Source organism: Aulonocara stuartgranti, assembly GCF_965226115.1.
Source record: "Aulonocara stuartgranti genome assembly, chromosome: 3".
NCBI classification, from domain to species: Eukaryota; Metazoa; Chordata; class Actinopteri; order Cichliformes; family Cichlidae; genus Aulonocara; species Aulonocara stuartgranti.
Genome location: NC_138941.1, coordinates 74,840,538 through 74,862,538, shown reverse-complemented (window position 1 = coordinate 74,862,538; position 22,001 = coordinate 74,840,538). Strand labels below are relative to the sequence as shown.

At 42.3% G+C, this 22,001-nt stretch overlaps 1 protein-coding gene across 8 annotated transcripts in view; it reads left to right on the top strand.

Annotated features, from left to right (window-relative positions):
- LOC309703473 (NLR family CARD domain-containing protein 3-like) overlaps positions 1 to 21,594 on the top strand; it is a 118,923-nt gene extending 97,329 nt beyond the window's left edge. Inside the window, exons 1-12 of one of the 8 annotated variants that reach the window (XM_082528324.1) lie at positions 1,522 to 1,554; positions 2,647 to 2,772; positions 2,857 to 2,940; positions 3,514 to 3,752; positions 4,698 to 6,495; positions 7,382 to 7,555; positions 9,950 to 10,036; positions 10,225 to 10,398; positions 10,567 to 10,740; positions 19,459 to 19,629; positions 20,392 to 20,438; positions 20,613 to 21,594. In XM_082528324.1, the coding sequence (XP_082384450.1) occupies positions 2,696 to 2,772; positions 2,857 to 2,940; positions 3,514 to 3,752; positions 4,698 to 6,495; positions 7,382 to 7,555; positions 9,950 to 10,036; positions 10,225 to 10,398; positions 10,567 to 10,740; positions 19,459 to 19,629; positions 20,392 to 20,438; positions 20,613 to 21,187 (3,600 nt within the window). In that variant the 5' untranslated portion in view covers positions 1,522 to 1,554; positions 2,647 to 2,695 and the 3' untranslated portion in view covers positions 21,188 to 21,594. Of the gene's footprint in view, positions 1 to 1,521; positions 1,555 to 1,633; positions 1,737 to 1,757; positions 1,831 to 2,122; positions 2,137 to 2,646; positions 2,773 to 2,856; positions 2,941 to 3,513; positions 3,753 to 4,697; positions 6,496 to 7,381; positions 7,556 to 9,949; positions 10,037 to 10,224; positions 10,399 to 10,566; positions 10,741 to 11,092; positions 11,359 to 17,534; positions 17,693 to 19,458; positions 19,630 to 20,391; positions 20,439 to 20,612 lie in introns of those variants that run through there. The other 7 variants (XM_082528320.1, XM_082528322.1, XM_082528323.1 and 4 more) reach the window with 7 other exon arrangements.
- Positions 21,595 to 22,001: the final 407 nt, after the last annotated feature.

Sequence of the window (22,001 nt, the reverse complement as noted above, 5' to 3'; positions counted from 1 at the left end):
AAATGAGGAATTTCCTTGACAAATAAATATTAGGCAGGGATTTACATCGAGTTCTGTGTTGTAACTAAAGATTATGGAGGGGGGGGGGGGGGGGGGGGTGTCCTGTTTTGTCCACAATGTCTATCTTGTCCTTACATTTGTCTCTTATATATAACACATCTATATATACACTGTCAAAGATACTTGAGTGTCTTTGAGTGAAGATTTAAGGTGATAGGAAATATAAATAGCTGCAACTTGAATCTTTACTGAAGCTCAGTATTTGACAAAGAGTTCACTCACATGAATTTCCCTCACACGCGCTGTACCAGTGTACCTGCACATGTGATGTGACAATAGAAGTGATTTGATTTGAGAGTTCAAACTCACTGCTGTAATAACTAATAATGATTAATATAATAACTATAATATTGGCCAGCTCATATTTACACTGATTAGTCTCATGAACAACATTAACTATTTGTTATTTACTAGCTAATCTTAAATGACTGTTCAGTACAGAAGTGAAGCCCAACAATCATGTTTTACAGTCCTGTGGTCTCAGCCTCAGATACAAAATATGTTCTCCTTCATTTCTGTCAACCACACGTTTCCAGCTATCATGGTTGCTAGGCAACCTGGCCAGTGCGACGGCTAGACCCCCATTTCACAAGCCTCACACTTCCGGCCTTAGCGGTCTTTAAGTACGCGGCCCTTGAGGACCGTTGAGGCTCCGTACTTTAAGGCTGCAGACCCTGAATTGGGATACAGCCAATATAGCGCTCCCCAGTGGCTGTGTAACAGAGTCATAAATAACATTGTTATAATTACACAAAATGTGTTCTAAACCCCCAAACTTCTCCTTTTATACCTGACTTTTAGGACCTCCAAGCCTGTAGTTGTGTTCATTATCAGTTAGAGCCCCTCCTCATTCTTTTCTTCTTCTTTGGTGCAATACTATAAATACAGTGTACCCCTTTTGCCTCTCCCCTTTTTCTACAATTCCCCTGTGGGAGAGGTGGGTGTCATTTCTTTCCAGCACCTTAAAGCACACATAATTCATATTTAACCACCCTGATGTTTATGATTGCGATTTTAGTTCAGTTATTGTCATTATTGAGCCTGTTTTTGTAAGATGTTATAAGTGTGTAGTATGTGTGTCATAAATGTGTTTTAGGCGCCATAAATGATAGCATGAATATGTATTCCTTGCTAGCTTGGGAGCTGTGGTGGGTTGAGCTAATCCTCTTCCCCACTGTCTGTATTTGGTCGTAGGAGCTGGAGTGGGCAAATTATTTACTTGGAGGTCTTTCTTTCTTTTACCTTTTTTATCAGGTATGTCAGATTTCATGTTGCTTTTGTTTTATCTTATGTCAAATATGTTACGTGTAAATGCATATTTTATGTTTAATGTAAAAATAAATGCCAGCCTTTTTCTACAATTCCCCTGTGGGAGAGGAGCTGGAGTGGGCAAATTATTTACTTGGAGGTCTTTCTTTCTTTTACCTTTTTTATCAGACACAACGCAGAATCACACCGGTTACAGCTGCAGCCAGGTGCTCTTGATTAAATCAGGTACCGAAGCAGTTAAGTTCTAAATGAATCTTTGGACGTCACTGATCACGTGACTTTGGTCAAACGAATCAAGCTTCGACACCGCGACGGAGCGGTGTCGAAGCTTTAAGCGAGCTAACACCAGCTTTTAGTGTCCAGGTGTGGAGTGTACCTTCTTTTTCATGTCTTTATGAGAATTAACTGTGAGTTTGCTTTGTTTCCTGCTTTAACAGTTTGTCTTTATGAACTTTACTGTTTGTTCAGCTCATGTTTGATTTTTTCATACAATAAAGTACCGTAAGTATTTTATGCAAATTTCTGCTTTTACAGAGTAATTCCAGCACAAATTTAAGTAGGTATGATGGTTTGCCATTTAACTAGTTGTAGCTAGTAGCTCATATTCATAAAGCCAGGGAGGTTTGTCACTTAATTTTACAAAAATGATGTATGCTAAGTGAAGTATGCTTGTAGGTCACAATCACAAAGGTAGGGTGGTTTGGCGCTGAGTATTTTTCTAGCTAATATTCATGAAGGTACGACGCGTCGTCACGTAATATCGTGTTGTGCGCATGCGCAGAAGCAACGGATAGGATGGTTTGGCAGGTAGGATGGATTCCCAGAACACCTACTTACAAAACCGTCGTCTTGCTATTATAGCCAGCCCGTTGTAACTCGGCCGAGTGTGTCCGCCATTTCCTGTTTCTGTATGTGTGGTCCAGTGAGTCCAGGAATCGGGCTTAAAACGGAATGCGTCCTAAACTCGGCCGCTGTTCCACAGTAACTGCTGTCAGATTAACTGATACAGTACTTGGTTAGCTTAGCTAGCAGAGCAGCTAGCAGTTACAGTATGAGCTCTCTGTGAGCAGTCAGCTTGGGCATTGTTACTAAAATAAAGCTGCTCTCTGCAATTTCTACAGCGATGTTTCACCTGCTGCTTTGTAGGACTACAGTAATTGGGGGGATTTGGAGTCTGAAAGCAACTCTCTGAGGCACTTTTTGTAGTGAACTGATGAAAGCTGTGTCTCAGATGGAGTTGATGTTAGTCCAACACATCAGACATGACCTCTGCATCACCTAGTTGATGTGCACATGAATGATTTGTTTCCTCTGTAGGTGAGGGTAGAAAGTGTGTGTGAGCTGATGTGGATTTGAATTGAGCAGCATGGATCAGTGTGAGGACAGAGAGGAGGGAGTCCCTCCCTCTAAAAGAGCCAGAGAGAGCCAGACCAATGCTCAGAGGTGAGATGACCATCTCTAACTGTCCATGACTCTTCTACATGTCACAGCTCAACACTCACATCACTGCTCCATCATCATTCACAGTAACCAACTTGGACCTCCACCCAGTGACGAGTCAAAGGACATGGGTGATGAGTTTAAAGAAGACATCTGTCCTCCTGCAGAGAGGTAATTTGTGAATAAATGTTGTTGTCTCAGTGTTTGTTAATAAATCCTCCACGTTTAATGTCAGCTCACCTCTTGTTCACACACATTTCAGTCAGAGTGTAAAGAATGAATGTTGTAGGTACTTCTGCAGTGAAGAGGCTGAGTATCTTTAGGACTCGATCTGCTCAGCAGTGTTCTTAATTTTTCTTTAATTTGTGTATAAACAGCAGTGTCAAGGCTAAAGTTGCATTCAATGAAATATACATGCCTACTAGATGTCACTGCTAATTCTGTTTAATATCATGTTTTGTAGAAGAATCCTTGTTATTTATGTTTGTATCTTATTCTACTAAGAGGCAAAGTGTTTTTCTTGAACAAATATTTTTTTCCTATAATAAAAATTAAAAATGATTAAAAAAGTGACTAATTTAATAAACAAGTTGTTACACAAACAAGCCTTACTTTTCTCCTTATTCATTTATTGAAGTACCACAAAAATCCAGATGTATTTTGACAAAACGAACAGTAAAAAGAAAAAAAAGAAAAGTCAGTCCTTATAAATGATCCAGTGAATCATGTCCACGTGTTTTACAGACCAAAGACAGAGGAGGCAGTGGGAGTGCAGCTGCTTGAAATGTTGAACAATCTGGGAGACGAGGAGCTGAAACGTTTCCAGTTTTACCTGCAGACTGACCCTGGCAATGACTTCCCCAAAGTCTTTAAACGCCAACTGGAAAATGCAGACAGACTGAAAACAGTTACACTGGTGCTGCAGACGTATGCGGGCAATGAGATGGAGGTGGCGAGCTCGATTTTAAAGAGGATGAATGAAGGTCAGACTACGCAGTATGCAGATACAACATTATCACAATTAATTTTGTGATATGTATTAAACTGAGGCTGTTTTAGTCTAAATGAATATCAATGGTACTAAAAGTAGCTGTAGCTAATACTACATCTGTGGGATGATTATGGGTAAATTTTTTTTCTCTAATGATTAAAATTTTGTGAAGAAGTTCATGAAGTCATTACTAGCTAACGTTAAAGGGATGGTTGGCTCAACAGAGCTCTGACTTTTTGTCAGCCTGGCTACAGAGCTGAAGAGAAACCTGGGGTTCTTATTTTCTTCAATCAGTGACGAATAGTAAGATGTTCTGGCTTTGCGGAGGGCTTTCTTATAAAGCAACCAACTATTTTTCCAGGCTAAATTATGATCTTCTAAATTTGTGACACGCTGTTTCATCTCTGGCTTATTAGATTTCATCCCGCTTTAAGGTGCAGGTGAAATCTACTCCCCACTGCTGTGTAATCAGTTATTGTATTAGGCTTTGTTATAAGGGAATGATCAGACGAGTGTTTTCAGTAAACACTGTTAGATGTTCAGTTTCTATTCCATATGTTAAAACTAAATCTGTGAGGGTTCTTTTACACACTGAGAGAAGCCAATTCAGTCTATTAACTAATTAAATGCTGTGTTTAGGCTGTCATTTTTAGCATCTTCATGGATGTTAATATAAATGAATGACCTTGTTCAATAAAATATTTAAGTATTTTCTATATCTAGAATTGTATGTTTCTAACCTTTGTGACATGTCATTTTCATGCTAATTGAAGATGGTTCAATGAAAGGTCCAATTTGATTTGTGTTCAAATTACCCAAATATCTCCTGAGATTTTAACGAAAGTTATTAAGATGGAAATGCATGATTATATAAATAATGGTTGACACTGTAAAAACCATAATAGACTAATCATCCTTCTTACTGTTTTTAATTCAGAGGCTCTTCAAAAGTGTCATCGTCATCTTAAATTCAAGTCTAATCTGAAGAAGAAGTTCCAGTGTGTGTTTGAGGGGATCGCTAAAGCAGGAAGCCCAACCCTCCTGAATCAGATCTACACAGAGCTCTACATCACAGAGGGAGGGACTGCAGAGGTCAATGATGAACATGAGGTCAGACAGATTGAAACAGCATCCAGGAAACCAGACAGACCAGAAACAAGAATCAGACAAGAGGACATCTTTAAAGCCTCACCTAAAAGGGATGAACCAATCAGAACAGTGCTGACAAAGGGAGTGGGTGGCATTGGGAAAACAGTCTTAACACAGAAATACACCCTGGACTGGGCTGAAGACAAAGCCAACCAGGACATCCAGTTCATATTTCCATTCACTTTCAGAGAGCTGAATGTGCTGGAAGAGGAAAAGTTCAGCTTGGTGGGACTTGTTCATCGCTTCTTTACTGAAACCAAAGAAGCAGGAATCTCCAGGTTTGAAGACTTCCAGGTTGTGTTCATCTTTGATGGTCTGGATGAGTGTCGACTTCCTCTGGACTTCCACAAAACTACAATCCTAACTGACCCCAGAGAGTACACCTCAGTGGATGCGCTGCTGATAAACCTCATCAGGGGGAAACTGCTTCCCTCTGCTCGCCTCTGGATAACCACACGACCTGCAGCAGCCAATCAGATCCCACCTGACTGTGTTGGCATGGTGACAGAGATCAGAGGGTTCACAGACCCACAGAAGGAGGAGTACTTCAGGAAGAGGTTCAGAGATGAGGAGCAGGCCAGCAGGATCATCTCCCACATCAAGACATCACGAAGCCTCCACATCATGTGCCACATCCCAGTCTTCTGCTGGATCACTGCTACAGTTCTGGAGGATGTGCTGGAAACCAGAGAGGGAGGACAGCTGCCCAAGACCCTGACTGAGATGTACATCCACTTCCTGGTGGTTCAGGCCAAAGTGAAAAAGGTCAAGTATGATGGAGGAGCTGAGACAGATCCACACTGGAGTCCAGAGAGCAGGAAGATGATGGAGTCTCTGGGAAAACTGGCTTTTGATCATCTGCAGAAAGGAAACCTGATCTTCTATGAATCAGACCTGACAGAGTGTGGCATCGATATCAGAGCAGCCTCAGTGTACTCAGGAGTGTTCACACAGATCTTTAAAGAGGAGAGAGGACTGTACCAGGACAAGGTGTTCTGCTTCATCCATCTGAGTGTTCAGGAGTTTCTGGCTGCTCTTCATGTCCAGACCATCATCAACTCTGGACTCAATCTGCTGGAAGACCAAGAAATGAACTCAAAGAAGTCTGAAACTAAAGAATCTGCAGAGAAACACTTCTACCAGAGTGCTGTGAACATGGCCTTACGGAGTCCAAATGGACACCTGGACTTGTTCCTCCGCTTCCTCCTGGGTCTTTCACTGCAGACCAATCGGGCTCTCCTGCGAGGCCTGCTGACACAGACAGGAGGTAGCTCGCAGACCAATCGGGAAACAGTCGAGTACATCAAGGAGAAGCTCAGTGAGAATCTGTCTGCAGAGAAAAGCATCAATCTGTTCCACTGTCTGAATGAACTGAATGATCACTCTCTAGTGGAGCAGGTCCAACAGTCCCTGAGATCAGGAAGTCTCTCCACAGATGAACTGTCTCCTGCTCAGTGGTCAGCTCTGGCCTTCATTTTACTGTCATCAGGAGAAGATGTGGATGTGTTTGACCTGAAGAAATACTCTGCTTCAGAGGAGGCTCTTCTGGAGCTGCTGCCAGTGGTCAAAGCCTCCAACAAAGCCATGTAAGTAAATTTGTGATCAGGCTTTTGTTTTGTTTTTTTAATATTTATTCTAGCAACAATTGCAATTTGTTAATTGCACAATTGTGTAAGTAACAAAAACTGTGATGGGTGCTTGTCCATTAACAAAACATTAACAAATTCCAAAGCGGCAGACGGTATCGGTGTTGCCAACTCCTCAGTAAGGAAACTTGCTAAGTTGCTAAATAACGTCATCTCCTAATTTGCGCAATTGGTCATGCTTATGTAATTGTAACCTGTTTTAGGAGTTAGAAATAACATTGCGGAAGAGTAAAAAACACCCTAAATGCATTTGGAATACATTTAGAACTACAAATTAAATTCTTTTAGCAATTGTTTTGTTTAATGTCACATTTCCACCCCATCTCCCTTACCCGGTCTTGGTGCTGGCAGAAGCTGCCTCTACTAAACATATCATGCATTATGTATACAGTGTGCTGCTCAGTAAAATGTATTATTTACGATTACTTTTGCATTTGTTGTTGTTGTTGTTTTTTGTTTTTTTTTCTTCAACAGGTGGTCAAGCAGATTTTCAGTCTATCCCTCTTCACCTCCATTTTTCTCTACCTCTCCTTCTCGAGTATAGCAAAATATTCAATTGGGAAAGTCTGGGCATTTTTGTTTTGTGGGGGGTTTTTTTTTTGGTTTTTTTTTGGGGGGGGGGGGGGGGGGGTGTGAAGGCATGTTTGCCTTCAGACAACAATTGTGATTGCTGCAGTGCCGGACAGACAATAAGTACATACTTCCTTCCTTCCAGCTTAAATTTAGAGATTTTTAGTTAACAATGACTTGTAGTGCCCCTGCAAGATGTGTTTTTCTTGTCTTTGTTTAATAAATGTCACAGATTTCATGCTGCTTTATTTTGTAGGCTAAGTGTCTGTGAGTTGTCAAAGACAGGCTGTGAAGCGCTGAAGTCAGTACTCAGCTTAAAGTCCTCTAGTCTGAGAGAGCTGGACCTGAGTATCAACAGCTTGGATGATTCAGGTGTGAAGCTTCTGTCCGCAGCCTTGAGGAGTACAAGTTGTAAACTGAATGCTCTGAGGTCAGTATATTCAGTTTTAGTTGGTTTTTTTTTGTATATTTCCCTTGTTCAGCTGACAAATTAATCAGTTAAAAATGTAGGTCATAATGAGAAATACTAATACACACTTATTTCTAAGTGAAACTGTCACATTTCTAACCTCTTTAATCCCAGGCAATAAGGATTCTTTAAAATACAGTGCTAAATGTAGCAGCTTCTTACTACACACTAGGGCAGGGCGATATGGCCAAAAAAATATATCACGATATACATTTGAAAATTTGCAATAACGATATAACTGACAATATAATTTCTGTGAGACAAAACTTTACTAGCGCAGAAAACCCCCATCCATTTATTTTCACTTAAACAAGCAGCTGTTTTTATTTCATTAAAGCTATATAAAAATTTAACAGTGCAAATGCAAATTACAAATAAAAAAAAAGCCAAATATGTATTTTTCGGACCATAAGGTGCACGGGATTATAAGGCACATTAAGCGAAACAAAGCAGTCAGATAAATCAAACTTTATTCAACTCATTCTTCTTGCTTCCTCCACTTCCATACTATTGATTCATTAATGCTGTATTCTATCACAGCTCTGCTCTATTCCTATGTTATTGCAGTATAATGACTAACCTCGTATTGTGGATGGATTATCTCAGTTGTTGTCCTGACTGAAGTGTGGTCCGTTTACAGCATCCTGCCATGCGATTGCATTTGTCTCTAATCATCAGGAAGCTTCACGTTAACTTTGAATGAGTGGAAAAGTGTTAGCGTTCATCCTCCAGCTTCACTGTTGATGTTATGCTAACATAGCTGTGTCGCTAGCGATCACATAGCACATCATTATATACCACCTAGCCCAACTTCAGTAACCCTACAAACGTCACTGTAGTTTTCTGTCTTCATTTATGTTGGAAGTGATAGCAGAGCTGTACGTTTGAATTTTTTCAGAAATCTCTCAGTCAGAACATGCTATACCATGTTTAGGAAACTAGCGAGTTAACTTCCGCTAACTTCCTGCTAACTTCTAACTCCGTTAAATGTAATGAATTCTGTTTTCGTTGATGCCTAGATGTTAAACATCACAGTTTCACCTGGTTAAGCAGCAATGCTGATCATTTTATTAAAGATGAAAGAATTTAGACAGTTTTTAACTCTCAGTGATATTCGTTTGACTTCGGGACCTTAAAGGACGGAGTTTAGGACCCAGATTCACGAGCACCTTAGTTCGACAAATACGGTAGTAACGACGGCCCGCTTGCATGTTCTACAAAAAAAAAAAATTGCTCTGTGTATCTGACGGACAAACACCAAACCAGTTAAGTTGCACCTTTTTTTTTTTTTTTTTAAGAAACCAATTCTGGTTCATCCGCTTCACTCAACAATCTGCTTTCCCTATTCTCATTCTCCATTACCGTCGTTCTTTTTCAGTACTGAGCATGCACGTTTTACCCATATTCTATCGCTATATTTCATTGTCTTATCGTTGCCAAGCATTGGACCGGTATTACCGTGAACGGTATAATATGGCGGTCAAAGGAGCTTGCAAAGAAAAGCGTCTGGACTTCTTTAAGTTACTTGAAGACGTTTCACCTCTCATCCGAGAAGCTTCTTCAGTTCTAAGGTCAAATGGTGGAGATTCCCAGATATAAACCTAGTGGGAGTAACCCCCCACATTCCTCGCTGCACTGTGCCCAGACCTCTACATTGGAGAGACCAAACAGCCACTTCACAAGCGCATGGCACAACATAGAAGAGCCACCTCCACAGGACAAGACTCAGCAGTCCATCTGCATCTTAAGGATAAAGGACACTCTTTCGAGGATGCCAATGTTCACATTTTGGACAGAGAGGACAGATGGTTTGAAAGAGGAGTGAAAGAAGCCATCTATGTCCACTGTGAGCGACCATCTTTGAACAGAGGCGGGGTTTACGACACCAACTCTCTGCCATCTATAATCCAGTTTTGAGATCCCTTCCCAGACACCTTAACGCCCACTCACATCCTGGGCCATCTGACCTCAGGAATTCGCATGATAAGGTGGGGCCAGGTTTCACAATGAACCCACCCGAAACTCTGGCTGATTGTGACCCACACCCAGTTTCACACCTTGGCTCAGGCGATTAGAGGATCATCAGGGGGTCCTTTTGTCCCTCTGTGGGGGGTCACTCCCACTAGGTTTATATCTGGGACTCTCCACCATTTGACCTTAGAACTGAAGAAGCTTCTCGGATGAGAGGTGAAACGTCTTCAAGTAACTTAAAGAAGTCCAGACGCTTTTCTTTGCAAGCTCCTTTGACTACGATGACCTGGATGACTGAGAACCTTCACAGGTATAATATGGCCCAGCCCTACTACACACTGATTAGTAAAATGAGTGTTTTATTGTTCATGTTATAATTTTCAGACTGAGTCTCAGTAACCTGTCAGAGAGGAGCTCTGAAACTCTTTCTGCTGGACTACAGAATCTAAACTGCAAACTGATTACTCTGAGGTCAGATCAAGGTTTTTGTTTTTTGTTTTTCTCAGAATTTGAAGTTTATCCATTCATTGTTGCATCTTGTAAGGTTTCTGGAGGTATTCCTTAAAACAACAACAGGATTAAATACTGGCAACAACTCTATACTGACAACACTTTTATACCAGTGTTTGTTTTCTTTCTTTCTTTATTTTTTTTTAAAGCCTGATGGGTTGTAAGTTCTCAAAGGGAAGCTGTGAAGCTCTGTCCTCAGTTCTCAGCTCCCAGTCCTCTAGTCTCAGAGAGCTGGACCTTAGTAATTCTGAACTGCAGGATTCAGGAATGAAGATTCTGTCTGAAGGAATAAAGACTTCACAGTGTACACTGGAAACACTCAGGTAAGATCAACAATGTTATATTTATTTTCGTCAGTGGCCAAAAATAACGAATAATTGCAGCTAATTTGATAAAGGTCATAAATATGTTTTGTATCATTTTGTAACTTCTCACTGCACTACGATTGCACTTTAACAAAGGTGTTGTTTGTGTTCTCAATGATTTTGCAGACTGAGTAGCTGTTTCCTGTCAGAGGGAAGTTGTGAAGCTCTGTCCTCGGCTCTCAGCTCTCAGTCCTCAAGTCTGAAAGAGCTAAACCTGAGTAACAACAACCTGCAGGATTTGGGTGTGAAGCTTCTGTCTGCTGCACTACAGAGTCCACAATGTAACCTTGAAACTCTCAGGTGAGGATTCAAATCTTTCCACAGATGAACATTTAAGTGTGATTTATATTGTTACGCAAAAAGCTAAGTTACCATTTTAGGTAAGGGTTTTTTTCCTTTTTAAATAAATGTAGTAATGTTTGTATTACAAAATGACAAAGTGGGATGGAAAAAAAGAAAGATGAGTTAGGGAGAAAGTTGACAGAAGGAGAGCAAGAGGAAAAAAAACATCTGCTTCAATACCCACTGTATAAAACAAAAAACAGCATAGCAGAGAAACCACAGAAACAACCAACATATCCACAAATTAGGACTGGGAGATGTAAAGAAAATCTGTGTGTGTGTGTGTGTGTGTGTGTGTGTGTGGGTGGAGACTGGATAGCGTAGTGGTTAGACTACACGCCTCCCCCCAGGATCGCAAGTTAGATTCCCGCCTGGGGCACCAGTGTCCTACTTACTGCTGGATATGCAGCACCATATCCTCCTTGTTGTCCTCCATATGGAGTTGTTAACTGCCCTTCCTCCACGGAAGACACAACAATGTTTTCAGTCAGCAGCGCTCCACCTAAACTATACACAGTGCAGGTAGGACACCGCTTTTTCCTCCTGAGTCGCCTGATGGCTTGCCAGAAATAGGTGTAGGTGTGCCAGGCCTGTCCAGCATCCTTCGGCATCCGAACCGGCTCTTACGGCTCACTAAAAAGAGCCGGCTCTTCAGGTTGCTTTAATGAATTTATTATTAACAATAATATAAAATTATGCACACAATGAACCTCTAATGTAAAAAATGTTTAATCATATAAATATTCTTGTATTTATTCAAGCACACAATGTAAAATAAATAAATATATTATAAAGTACAAAAACCAACTATTTACAATTCATCTTTTTACCTTTTAAATTTTCAGCTTTTTTCCTTTCAAACCAATTCAAAACAAAAGAACACACAACACTACAGATCACAACACAATAAAATATCGATTAAAATATGCAAAAGAAAAAATGAACAACCAGATCTCCAATTAACCCTTTAAAGCCGGTCAGAGCGGGCACGCTCTGTTTTGCGTAACTATTTTTAAATCCCAGTAGCTCTGCAACCACGTAAGCTAGCGCAATTTTTTTTGCATATGAAACTGGAGCAGTTGTACTTAGATCTTATGCCATCAGGTTGTCCTAGGTCACAGTTTCCTTCCACATATAGCTTTGCAAAAACTGCATAAAAAGCACTTGCAGCAACAAAAACATAATATTCCAGAAGCACGCTTTGCCGATCCGATCAGCTGTTTGTAGTACTTCCTAGGTCCATCAGCACGAACTATCGCACGTCCGCCATGACCTGCCTGAAACCGGAAGTGACGTCATTTTGCGGAAATGCAGTCTTTTACTATCAGGGCCTAATGAGCCTATACTAGTGTTTTTAAAAGTTATGTTTGACTTTGACTTTCTGTGTCGTTTCTGGGATGCTTAGGACTCATATTGCACTGTTGGAAATAGTTTATTTTGATGCATATGCTGTGGGGGTTGTTGTTGTTTTTTTTGTTTTTTGTTTTTTTTTTTGCAAATTTGCACTATAATATTCATTTTCGCTTTTTCTGCAATATATAAGAATTGGTGTATTTCAAAAATAAAACTATGAAGACACTTAAAGTAAATTTTCTGTGGTAGGAAACTATTTTGTGCAACTTTTTTGTATTTACAGTTTTGAGGGATAAGCCTCTTAAATTTCTCTAACTAGAAATATATATGTTAATAAAAACACAATTTTTTTTTATATAGTTTATTGCACTTTTTTGCAATTTATGTAATTACTATGCACTTAATGCAGACATATTATTAAAACTTGGACTATAATGGTTGTATTGATGTATAGCAACTTGAAATGCTCCCAAAAATGGCACTACAACATGTAAAAATATCATATAAGCTCTGGCGGACTTGGTTCTATGGTAGGTCTTAAAGGGTTAAGGGAAAGGTTGGCATTCAGGAATATCAAGTGCCTTAGCTTTGAGGATCTGATCCGGTTTCTTCTGTCATTCATTATCTGTCCTGTTTTGGAGAAGATTCTCTCTGAGGGGACTAATGTTGCTACAATGCAAAATCTCCATGTCATCACCTGGGTAAGACGTGGATAAGTATAAGCCTTTGTCTCCCACCAGCTCAGTGGATCTGCACTTCTCTGGCAAAGGGGCTCATCAATGTAGGATGTCACTTCCAGTATTCCATCTGCTGAGGGATTCCTTCTGGTAGTGTCTCTACTTGCTCGTTCTTCAAAGAACCTCCAAACAACAGATGCTTGTTGCTCCTTTTGTTCATCCCCTTCTGCCTCTTCTCCCTCTTGGTCCCCTGGCAGTGGAGTTGGTTTGCTGGATCTTGCTGCTGCAGTTATTCTCTGAAGAGCTTCATCCACCGCTCTGGTGTCATTAAAGACTAGCTTCTTGAATCTTGGATCAAGAATGGTGGTTTCAGAGAGAACAGCATTATATTCCATTCTTTTTTCTGTCTATGGATGCACAGAGAGCATCCACCAACTCTTTCACTTTTCCTGTAGTTACTCTGGTTTGGTGTTCAGCTATCACTCTCTGTAGACCCTTGCACAGGATTAACATTTTGGAGGCTGTGACATGGCTGAAAAAGAGTACATAACAAGTTTCAAAATTATGCTTTTTTTTTTTTTTTTTATAAATTCAGCAGTATATTAGTAGGGGTACAATGATACACAAAATTCACGGTTCGGTTCGATAGTTTGGTGTCACGGTTTGATATTTTTTTTGATACAAAAAATGTTCATGCCTTTTTTTTAAATTTGTCATTTATTAAATTTTCACGGCACATTCCGCACCACATCTCTGTGCGTTCATCATTTGTTTTAAGCCAGCTCACCTCCTGCAACCACTTTTCCGAGAATACGCGCTTCTTTTGTGGTTCGGACTCCTTCTAACATTTCTTTGGAGGTGGAGGAACATCACAGTAATTGCTTAAAGGAGCTTCTTCAACATCTTGAAGAGTTCTAAACAAATGTCTGTCCTCCTGAAAATCTTATGTACGCAAACACCGTTGCAACTTCTTATCTTGTGCGCGTTTTTTTTTTTTATTTATTTTGACAGCGAATGCGCACCTGCGGACCACTTATGTGCAGCCCTGGTTATTTAGCTCGTCATATTGCAGCCACAGAAATTCTTTTGTCCATGAAACCATAAAGCTGCACTTTCTTTTTGCCTTATATTCTGATTTGTCATAACTTTTCCGTTTTGTGGTAAGCTTTTCTTTGGCTGTCACTTCTTCACCCTGACCTGTCTTATTTGGCTCAGCAGAACTAAAATATATATGTCCTGCTGCTTTTACACACGCACTCACATAACGCTCAGCGATTCTCTGCGCGACCTCAACCTCTCACATGTTTAAGCTTGCTGCCGGAGATTTCACTTGTCATGTTTGCATAGTAAGCTAACGATTAATAAGACGATGTCAGAGGAATTGGTGCGCAAATTATCATCACTCACCAATCAGTGCTGTCGCTCTCTATACACAGTTCGTGCGATTGCAAAGTGAAAGCAAAAAACAAGCGCAAATTCAAACGCGATTTCAATATGTCACATATTGACAGTGGCTCACCGATGCCAATGACATACTTACCCAGCTACATTTCCGAAAGAATGCAAAAGCATTGACATATATTTTTCCTTCCGACGGGCAGGGCAGAGATAAATGTTGGTAGCCCGACTGGAAAAATTGCTAGCCCCGGGACGTCGGGCTAGCGATTTTGCAAGCCCTGTATGTGATTGAGGAATCACTCATCTTTGGAAAAGAGTTTATTACAGAGAAATGTCTCTTTCCAAAATAAAAGCTATACTATCCGCTTCTTCTGGGCTATATTCTCAGCAGCATATTAAACATATCAGGTCCCCATAAGGAGAATCATGTGCTAACGGCTGTCTAAATGACTCGGGTAAAGTTTGTAGCATGCGTGCTTGTTGTTTTTGTCTGCTTCCACTTGTCTTTGCACTAGGATGATGTCGGCGTAAATGTGCAGTCATATTCGTTGTGGCCACTAGTGCTGTCAGCGTTAATCTCGTTGAAATGACGTTAACGAGCTACCGCGGATCGCCCCGTGCATGGGGCTGGACGGCCAACACGTTAACAAGCTAACTGCGCTAACACACTAGCTCCCACCCATGTAATTGAGCATTGCGTGGCACATCCAACATACTGTTTTACTTTAGTCCATGACGCGCTTACCTTCAGGGTCATACTTCACATGAAAACCAAAATAATTCCAAACGCCAGATCTGAATGAGGGTGGGGGAGGTTCAATTTGCCATGTTGCAAGGAGAGCTTAACTTTTGTCTCGCTAGCTTGCCCTGCGCTCAGTGAATCTGCGTTCGACTACTCCGCCTAGGCTGCACTGTCGAGCGCAGATCCACTGAGCGCTCAACACAGAAAGCATCGTCAGAAGGAAAGTTGATAAAATTAAAAATTTTGTATTGTTCGATACATATACGTACCGAACCGAAAGCACTGAATCGAACGGTTCAATATCGATACTCATATCGTTGCACCCCAATTATTTATGTTCATGTCTAATCTACTTTTCATACCAGCAATGGAACTTACTACTACTAATAATGCAATAACATTTGCACATAGGGCTGTTTGATATAACGATATATATCGGATGACGATATAAAAACGTCTAGTTTGATTTTATGCTATCGTTTGTTTCGTGGTGTCGCAAAAAAACCTGTTTACGGCAATTTTTTTTTTTTCACCGTTTTGATGCTCACTGTAGTGGCTGTATTAATTTCTTAAAGTTCTTTCTCTTATATTTAATATAACCACACTATGGACGGAAAAAACGCCTGTTTTTATGAGTTGTCACTGGCAAGAACAACAGTAACACCATCGCGTGTCCGCTTGTTTATGTTCCACATAAACCTTTCACAATAAAGCTCAAGATCCTGTTGAGACTTTTAAAAATAAACTGAGAGTCCCAGATGAGGGGTCACTCAGCAGCCGCGGAGCAGAAGCTGGGGGGGTTGCCGTGACGCGCCCGTGAGCTCCGCCGGCAGCCAGATGTGCCTGAGTGACCGAGCCCCAGGCCGAGAGGCCAGGGGCACCCCACCTCCGAAGTGGCCCGAGCGAGCCCCAGGCTCCAGGCCCCGATAAGCGGCCGCCAAGGAGTGAGCCGGTGTGTACCTGGGCGCCCATCCCCGGACACAAAGAACCACCAACGCACCGATGTCTGAGGGGGTCCGCCACTGGCAGGGGAAGTGGTGGTAGGGGGAGATAGGCCTCCAAACCTTGGAGGGCCTGAGATGTCCCCAGAGAGGTGGCGCCTGACACCCAACCTGACATATAGACACAGACATACAGGCACACACAGATACAAACATCCATTCCCACCCTCATGCTCTCATATGCACTTACTCCACACTCAACCAACGTGGAGACAGACATAAAGAGACGTTGTACACACGATCACACTCCCCAAGCGTACTCTACAAACCGGGTCTAGGTGCCCCCGCCCCTGGAGGGGGGAACTGCACCCAGACCCAGGTGGTGTTTCCCTTTTCCCTGCGGTGGGGGGAGGCAGACCGCCCCGACTCCGCAGCAGCAGGAAGGCTCCACACTCCAGACCCCAGTTGGACGGCCAACTCCTCCTCCTAGCCCCCCGCTCCAGCAGACCGCAGACAACGGGGGTGAGAGAAGACTCCGAACCTCCCTCCACACACCCCTACTCCAAGGCCCTGCATGTGTGGGTGGTTGTGGTGGAGTGGGAAGAGGGAGACAGCTGGAGATGGGGAGGGAAGGAAGGGAGGGGCAAGTTACCCCTCCCTGGGGCCAGCTCCCCTGCTGACCCCAGTAGGCACCCCCATACTCTGCGACGCGCCAGGGAAAGGGAGCCTAGGCCCATCCGGACCGGGACAGTCCACCCAACCCCACCACAGAGAAAACTGCACCCACCCCATCATCCACTCATCTTCCAGACTACATAAGACGATAGACGCCCAGGCTGAGATCTTCCTCCACCTCTCCTGTATCTCCCCCTCCTGCAGAGAGAGTTCCTGAACTAGTCCATGCATTCATCTTTAGTAGGCTTGATTACTGTAACAGCATCTTTACAGGTCTACCTAAAAAATCAGTCAGACAACTACAGCTCATTCAGAACTCTGCTGCTCGAGTCCTCACTAAGACCAAAAAAGTGGACCACATCAGTCCAGCTCTGAGGTCTTTACACTGGCTGCCTGTCCGTCAGAGGATAGACTTTAAAGTTCTGATGCTGGCCTATAAAGCTCTGAATGGTTTAGGACCAAAATACATCAATGACCTCCTGACCCAGTATGAACCATCCAGATCCCTCAGGTCATCTGGATCCGGTCTTTTATCAGTTCCCAGAGTCAGAACCAGACACGGAGAAGCTGCATTCAGCTTTTATGCTCCTTATATCTGGAACAAACTCCCAGAAAGCCTCAGATCAGCTGAAACACTCAGTTTATTTAAATCCAGGTTGAAGACTCACCTGTTCTCAGCTGCATTTGAATAAAGCACCAAATCCACACTTTAAGCTTAAATTTCAAAACTTACATTTAACTACTGATTTTATCTACTGTTCTGATTTTATCTGTTTTGATTTTATATACTGTTGTTTGTTTGTTTGTTTGTTAATTAGTTAGTTAGTTTATTTGCTTGTTTTAATCAATTTTAAATCATGCTTTTTATTTGTTCTTGTTTCTAATGTCTCTGTAAAGCACTTTGAATCACCTTGTTGTTGAATTGTGCTATACAAATAAACTTGCCTTGCCTTGCCTTGCCTGAAGAGAGGAAAGCTCCTGCAAGATGTGACAACTTCCCCCACCAGTTGAAAAGCCCCCCAGGTGGCTCGACGCACCGGCGGCACCCTGCGCCAGGGCCGGGCCCCCACACACCCACCCGCCCACAACCCTGGCAACACACCGGCCAGGGCCCCAGAGCCGGAGCGCCCCAGAACCTCATGCCCATCCCGGACCCACCCTGGGGCAGCCAGGCTACCAGGTCAGTAACCCACGTCCATCAGCACAGACCCTCCCCTAGCCCCACTGCACGCAGCCACGAGGAAACCGTCACATAAGAGCCAACAGAGCCCCTAATTGGCCATGACCGCTACCCCGGGTTGAGCCCCCTAAGGAAGATGCCTCCGGGGAACCCCCCCGACGCCCTAAGCCTGTCCCTACCCCCACACCAATCACAACAGTGAAGGCCTTCACTTTGTCCACAGCTGGCTTCATCACCTTCAAAGCATCTCTCACAACAAGGTTAATTGTGTGCGAAAGACATGGGTGGTGGGTCCATTTCAGGATTTGAATTGCTTTTGTTATGTTAGCTGCATTGTCAGTAACACAGCAAACCACTTTGTTTTCCACATCCCACTCTTTTGCCACTTTGAGCAGCTCTTCTGCTAAGTTCTCAGAAGTGTGTCTGTCGCTGAACTCAAAATAATCCAGAAGACAGGATACCATTTTATAATTTTCAATAAAGTGACACGTAACTGACAAGAAGGATGTGGTGGTTTGGGATGTCCAGCTGTCAGTTGTTAGACACACTGCTGTTGCTTTTTTTTAACCCTCTTGCAGTGATGCACGTTCTTTCATATATGCCTGGGATGATGATATTTTTTTTGGGGGGGGAGAGAGCCTTCCTGCTTTGAATTACATACAGGGATTCAGTGCATGTATAAAAGTCTTGAATCCCTTATCGTCCACAACAGAAAATGGTTGGAAATCAAGTGCTGTCATTTTTGCGAGTTCTTCATCAATTGTGTTCTGTCTTGCTGGGGTCACAGACTTCTGCAGAAACTGTCTCATTGAGCTCTGGCTTGGTTTAGGTGGTATACTGCATGACGCTTCAGAGACTGCAGCAGAAGAAGGAGCAGCAACAGTTGCAGTAGACACACTAGCACCTTCATTTATATCACCCTCAACTGACTGTGTTTTTGTTTTGTTTTGTTTCTCCCCCATTGCACTGATGGGTGGGCAGTTCTCAGGTGCCTATGCATATTGTTTGTGGAGCCAGCTCTATATGAAATTCTTTTCTTGCAGACTCTACACTCTGCCTTTGTATTGTCAATAAAATTGAAGTGGTTCCAGATTTTGCTTGTTTTCTTGGTTGCTTCACTCATTTTCTTTACTGTACCTTTCTAAATTGACGACGTTGTCTCTTGTTGTTGCTCTCTTTCTCTCTTTCTCTCTCTCCCTCCTGCTCTGTTCGTGTTGTTCTACTGCCCAGCGCTGAGCAGAGGGGGGAGGGGCACAAACGCATAGCTGTGTTTGCTCCCCTCCCCCCCTCTGCTCAGCGCAAACACGGGCTAATTTATTGAGTTTATCTCAAGGTTCTTTATTTGTCACATGCATAGTTATACAAGTATAACACACAGTGAAATGTAGCACGAGGCTCACGTCAAGCGAAAAAAAGTTAGCGAGAGGGCAAGAGAAAGAAAAACACCCCCACGGCTCCCAATAAGAAGCCGGCTCCTGTCGTTCACTTCAAAGATCCGGCTCTAAGAGCCATTTCGTTCACAAACGACCTATCACTATTCCCCGCCATCTGATCCAACTGACTACCAGGTGGCGATCAGTTGACAGCTCAGCTCCTCTTTCTTCTCAACTCCTGTTTTTAATCCTGATGCTTAGATTTCATGGATGGAAATGGATAATGTTGTATCAGGCATCCAATCGTTGACAGATGGATTGTTTTGTGTGTCTGCAGTCTGTCAGGCTGTCTGATAAAAGAGGAAGGCTGTACTTCTCTGATCTCAGCTCTGATCGCCAACCCCTCCCATCTAAGAGAGCTGGACCTGAGCTACAATCATACAGGAGACTCTGGAATGACGCTGCTGTCATATGGAAAACAGGAATTACCTTCTCTGGACACTCTCAGGTATGATGAAAATGTCTGATAGAGGAGGAAGAGATGGAAATGGTTCTTGTGTCCTTCACTCACTTTTTTTCTTGATGCATGCTCATCATCCAATAAGGAAATCCCAAAAATTTGATTCTGTTCATCTGGATGAGCGTTTTCAGTGGGAGAAACGTTTCGTCACTCATCCAAGTGACTTCTTCAGTCTCAGCTGACTGCAGGTTTCGTCTCCCCAACCTTATAAATAGTAAATTTATGCGTGAAACTAGCACCACTGGTGAACAATGGGCTATAAAGTCAATTTCTTGATCATTAATATGCACATTTTAATTGTTCTCAGAGCTAACCCAGGACCATTGTGAAAATGGGTTCATCATGAAACTGACCTAAAAGCCCTTTTTTTTCTTTCATTCAAGTGGTTAGTTTAAGTCAATGCTGCACTCAGAGGTCGTGTACAGTAACCACACTGACACAAAGATGAGAAAAACAGCTAGCAGCAAAGGCAGGGGGGTGTCCTTTCCAGCTAAACAGATAAGGAATATAAAGATAATGACGGTCACAGTTTGAATCAGTCATATTTCATTCAATACAGTGGTGTACTGACAGATCCAGGATCAGTCAAAATCATCAGCAGTTTGATCCACATATGGATTGAAGTGTATTTGTGAAAATGTTGTTCTGTTCCTTTATCGGTGTCTAACAGTATGTGTATGAGAGCGACATAATGTCCATGTGTGCATGCTGGAAGAGGCTGTGCTGGTCTGACCCCCCTCCTCCTTTCAGGTTGGAGCCTGCTGGAGAACAATGGTTGACACCAGGTCTGAGGAAGTGTAAGTGTGTTTTTAATGTGATTCATGAAAACAAAGCAGCACACATTCAACCATCTTCAAACTGTCACATCACTCATACACATCTCTGATGTCAGGAGTCATCATCAAAGTGTCAATCAATGAACAGATGATGTTTCAATAACTGCAGCTGGATTGTGTTTGTTCTCTCATCAGATTCCTGTCAACTCACAATCGACACAAACACAGTTCACAGATGGCTCAAACTGTCTGACGACAACACGAAGGTGACACGTGTGTGGGACACTTTTTCATATCCTGATCATCCAGACAGATTTAATTGGCATCCACAGCTGCTGTGTGAAAATGGTCTAACTGGTCGCTGTTACTGGGAGGTCGAGTGGAGCAGAAGCGTTCATATATCAGTGAGTTACAGAAGAATAATAAGGAAAGGAAAGGGCATTGACTGTGTGCTTGGATACAATGCTCATTCCTGGAGTCTGAGGTGCTCAGGTTTTGGTCCTCATTCTGTCTGTCATAATAAGAGAGAAACACCCATCTCCTCCTCCTCATCCTCCTCGGTCTCTAACAGAGCAGCAGTGTATGTGGACTGTCCTGCTGGCACTCTGTCCTTCTACAGAGTCTCCTCTGACACTCTGATCCACCTCCACACCTTCAACACCACATTCACTGAACCTCTTTATCCTGGATTTGCATTTGGCTATGATTCCTCAGTGTCCCTGTGCTCAGTTGAGTGTAAAGAGTCTCCTCCTGTTAGAGAAACACTCTGACTGTTGAACAGATAGTTCAGTCTGTACATGTCTGTCTCTTTCACTCAGAAAAACGTTTTCAGATTCATGAATTCAATCGGTTGATGTTTTAAACCGTTTTAAATGATTCCTTGTGAACGTCTTCCTCTTCAGTCCTTTAAACATGGAAGCTCCCATTATTCCAGGATCCACATGTTGTTTTTGTCTTTTTCCACTCAAAGCTTCATCGTGAATATTAGTATGTTGTGTTTCTCTGAAGCTCAGGTCACAACCAGATCCTCTGCATTTTCAACAAGTCTGAGCTCATTGAAATGAATCCAAATGTTTGATTTCTTTCTTAATTGGATTTTTCCATCATGGCTGAATAAGTGGACATCCAATAGTACTGTGTATAAACTATTAAAGACATTCAGCATCTCTCATGTTTCTGTCATTCTATAAAAACAGCTGCTTTTGATCAGTTTTTAAGAAACTCCTTGATCTCTTCATTGATGATTATTTTTTTTGACCCTCATCCGGTGAGCAGATGAACTGCATGTCAGTTTGATGAGCACAGTTGCCATGAAGTGTTTTAAAATTTTTACTATGTGTCAAAAATTTTGAAGCCAGCAAGCCAAATAACCTAAACCACCTGAAGATGTGGAGATTCACCTTTTTCTTTTTTGTTCTTTTAGATCCAATTAAAATCAAATCGCTCAAAGGTCGTCTGGAAAAAGAGTACAATTCTTGAAACAGCGTTTATTAAACAGAGTCATATAAACAGCAAAACATGTCAAAGCAAGCGAAACAAACTCTGGGGTCTAGAGCCTTAAGCACAGACAGAAAGAGCTGATGG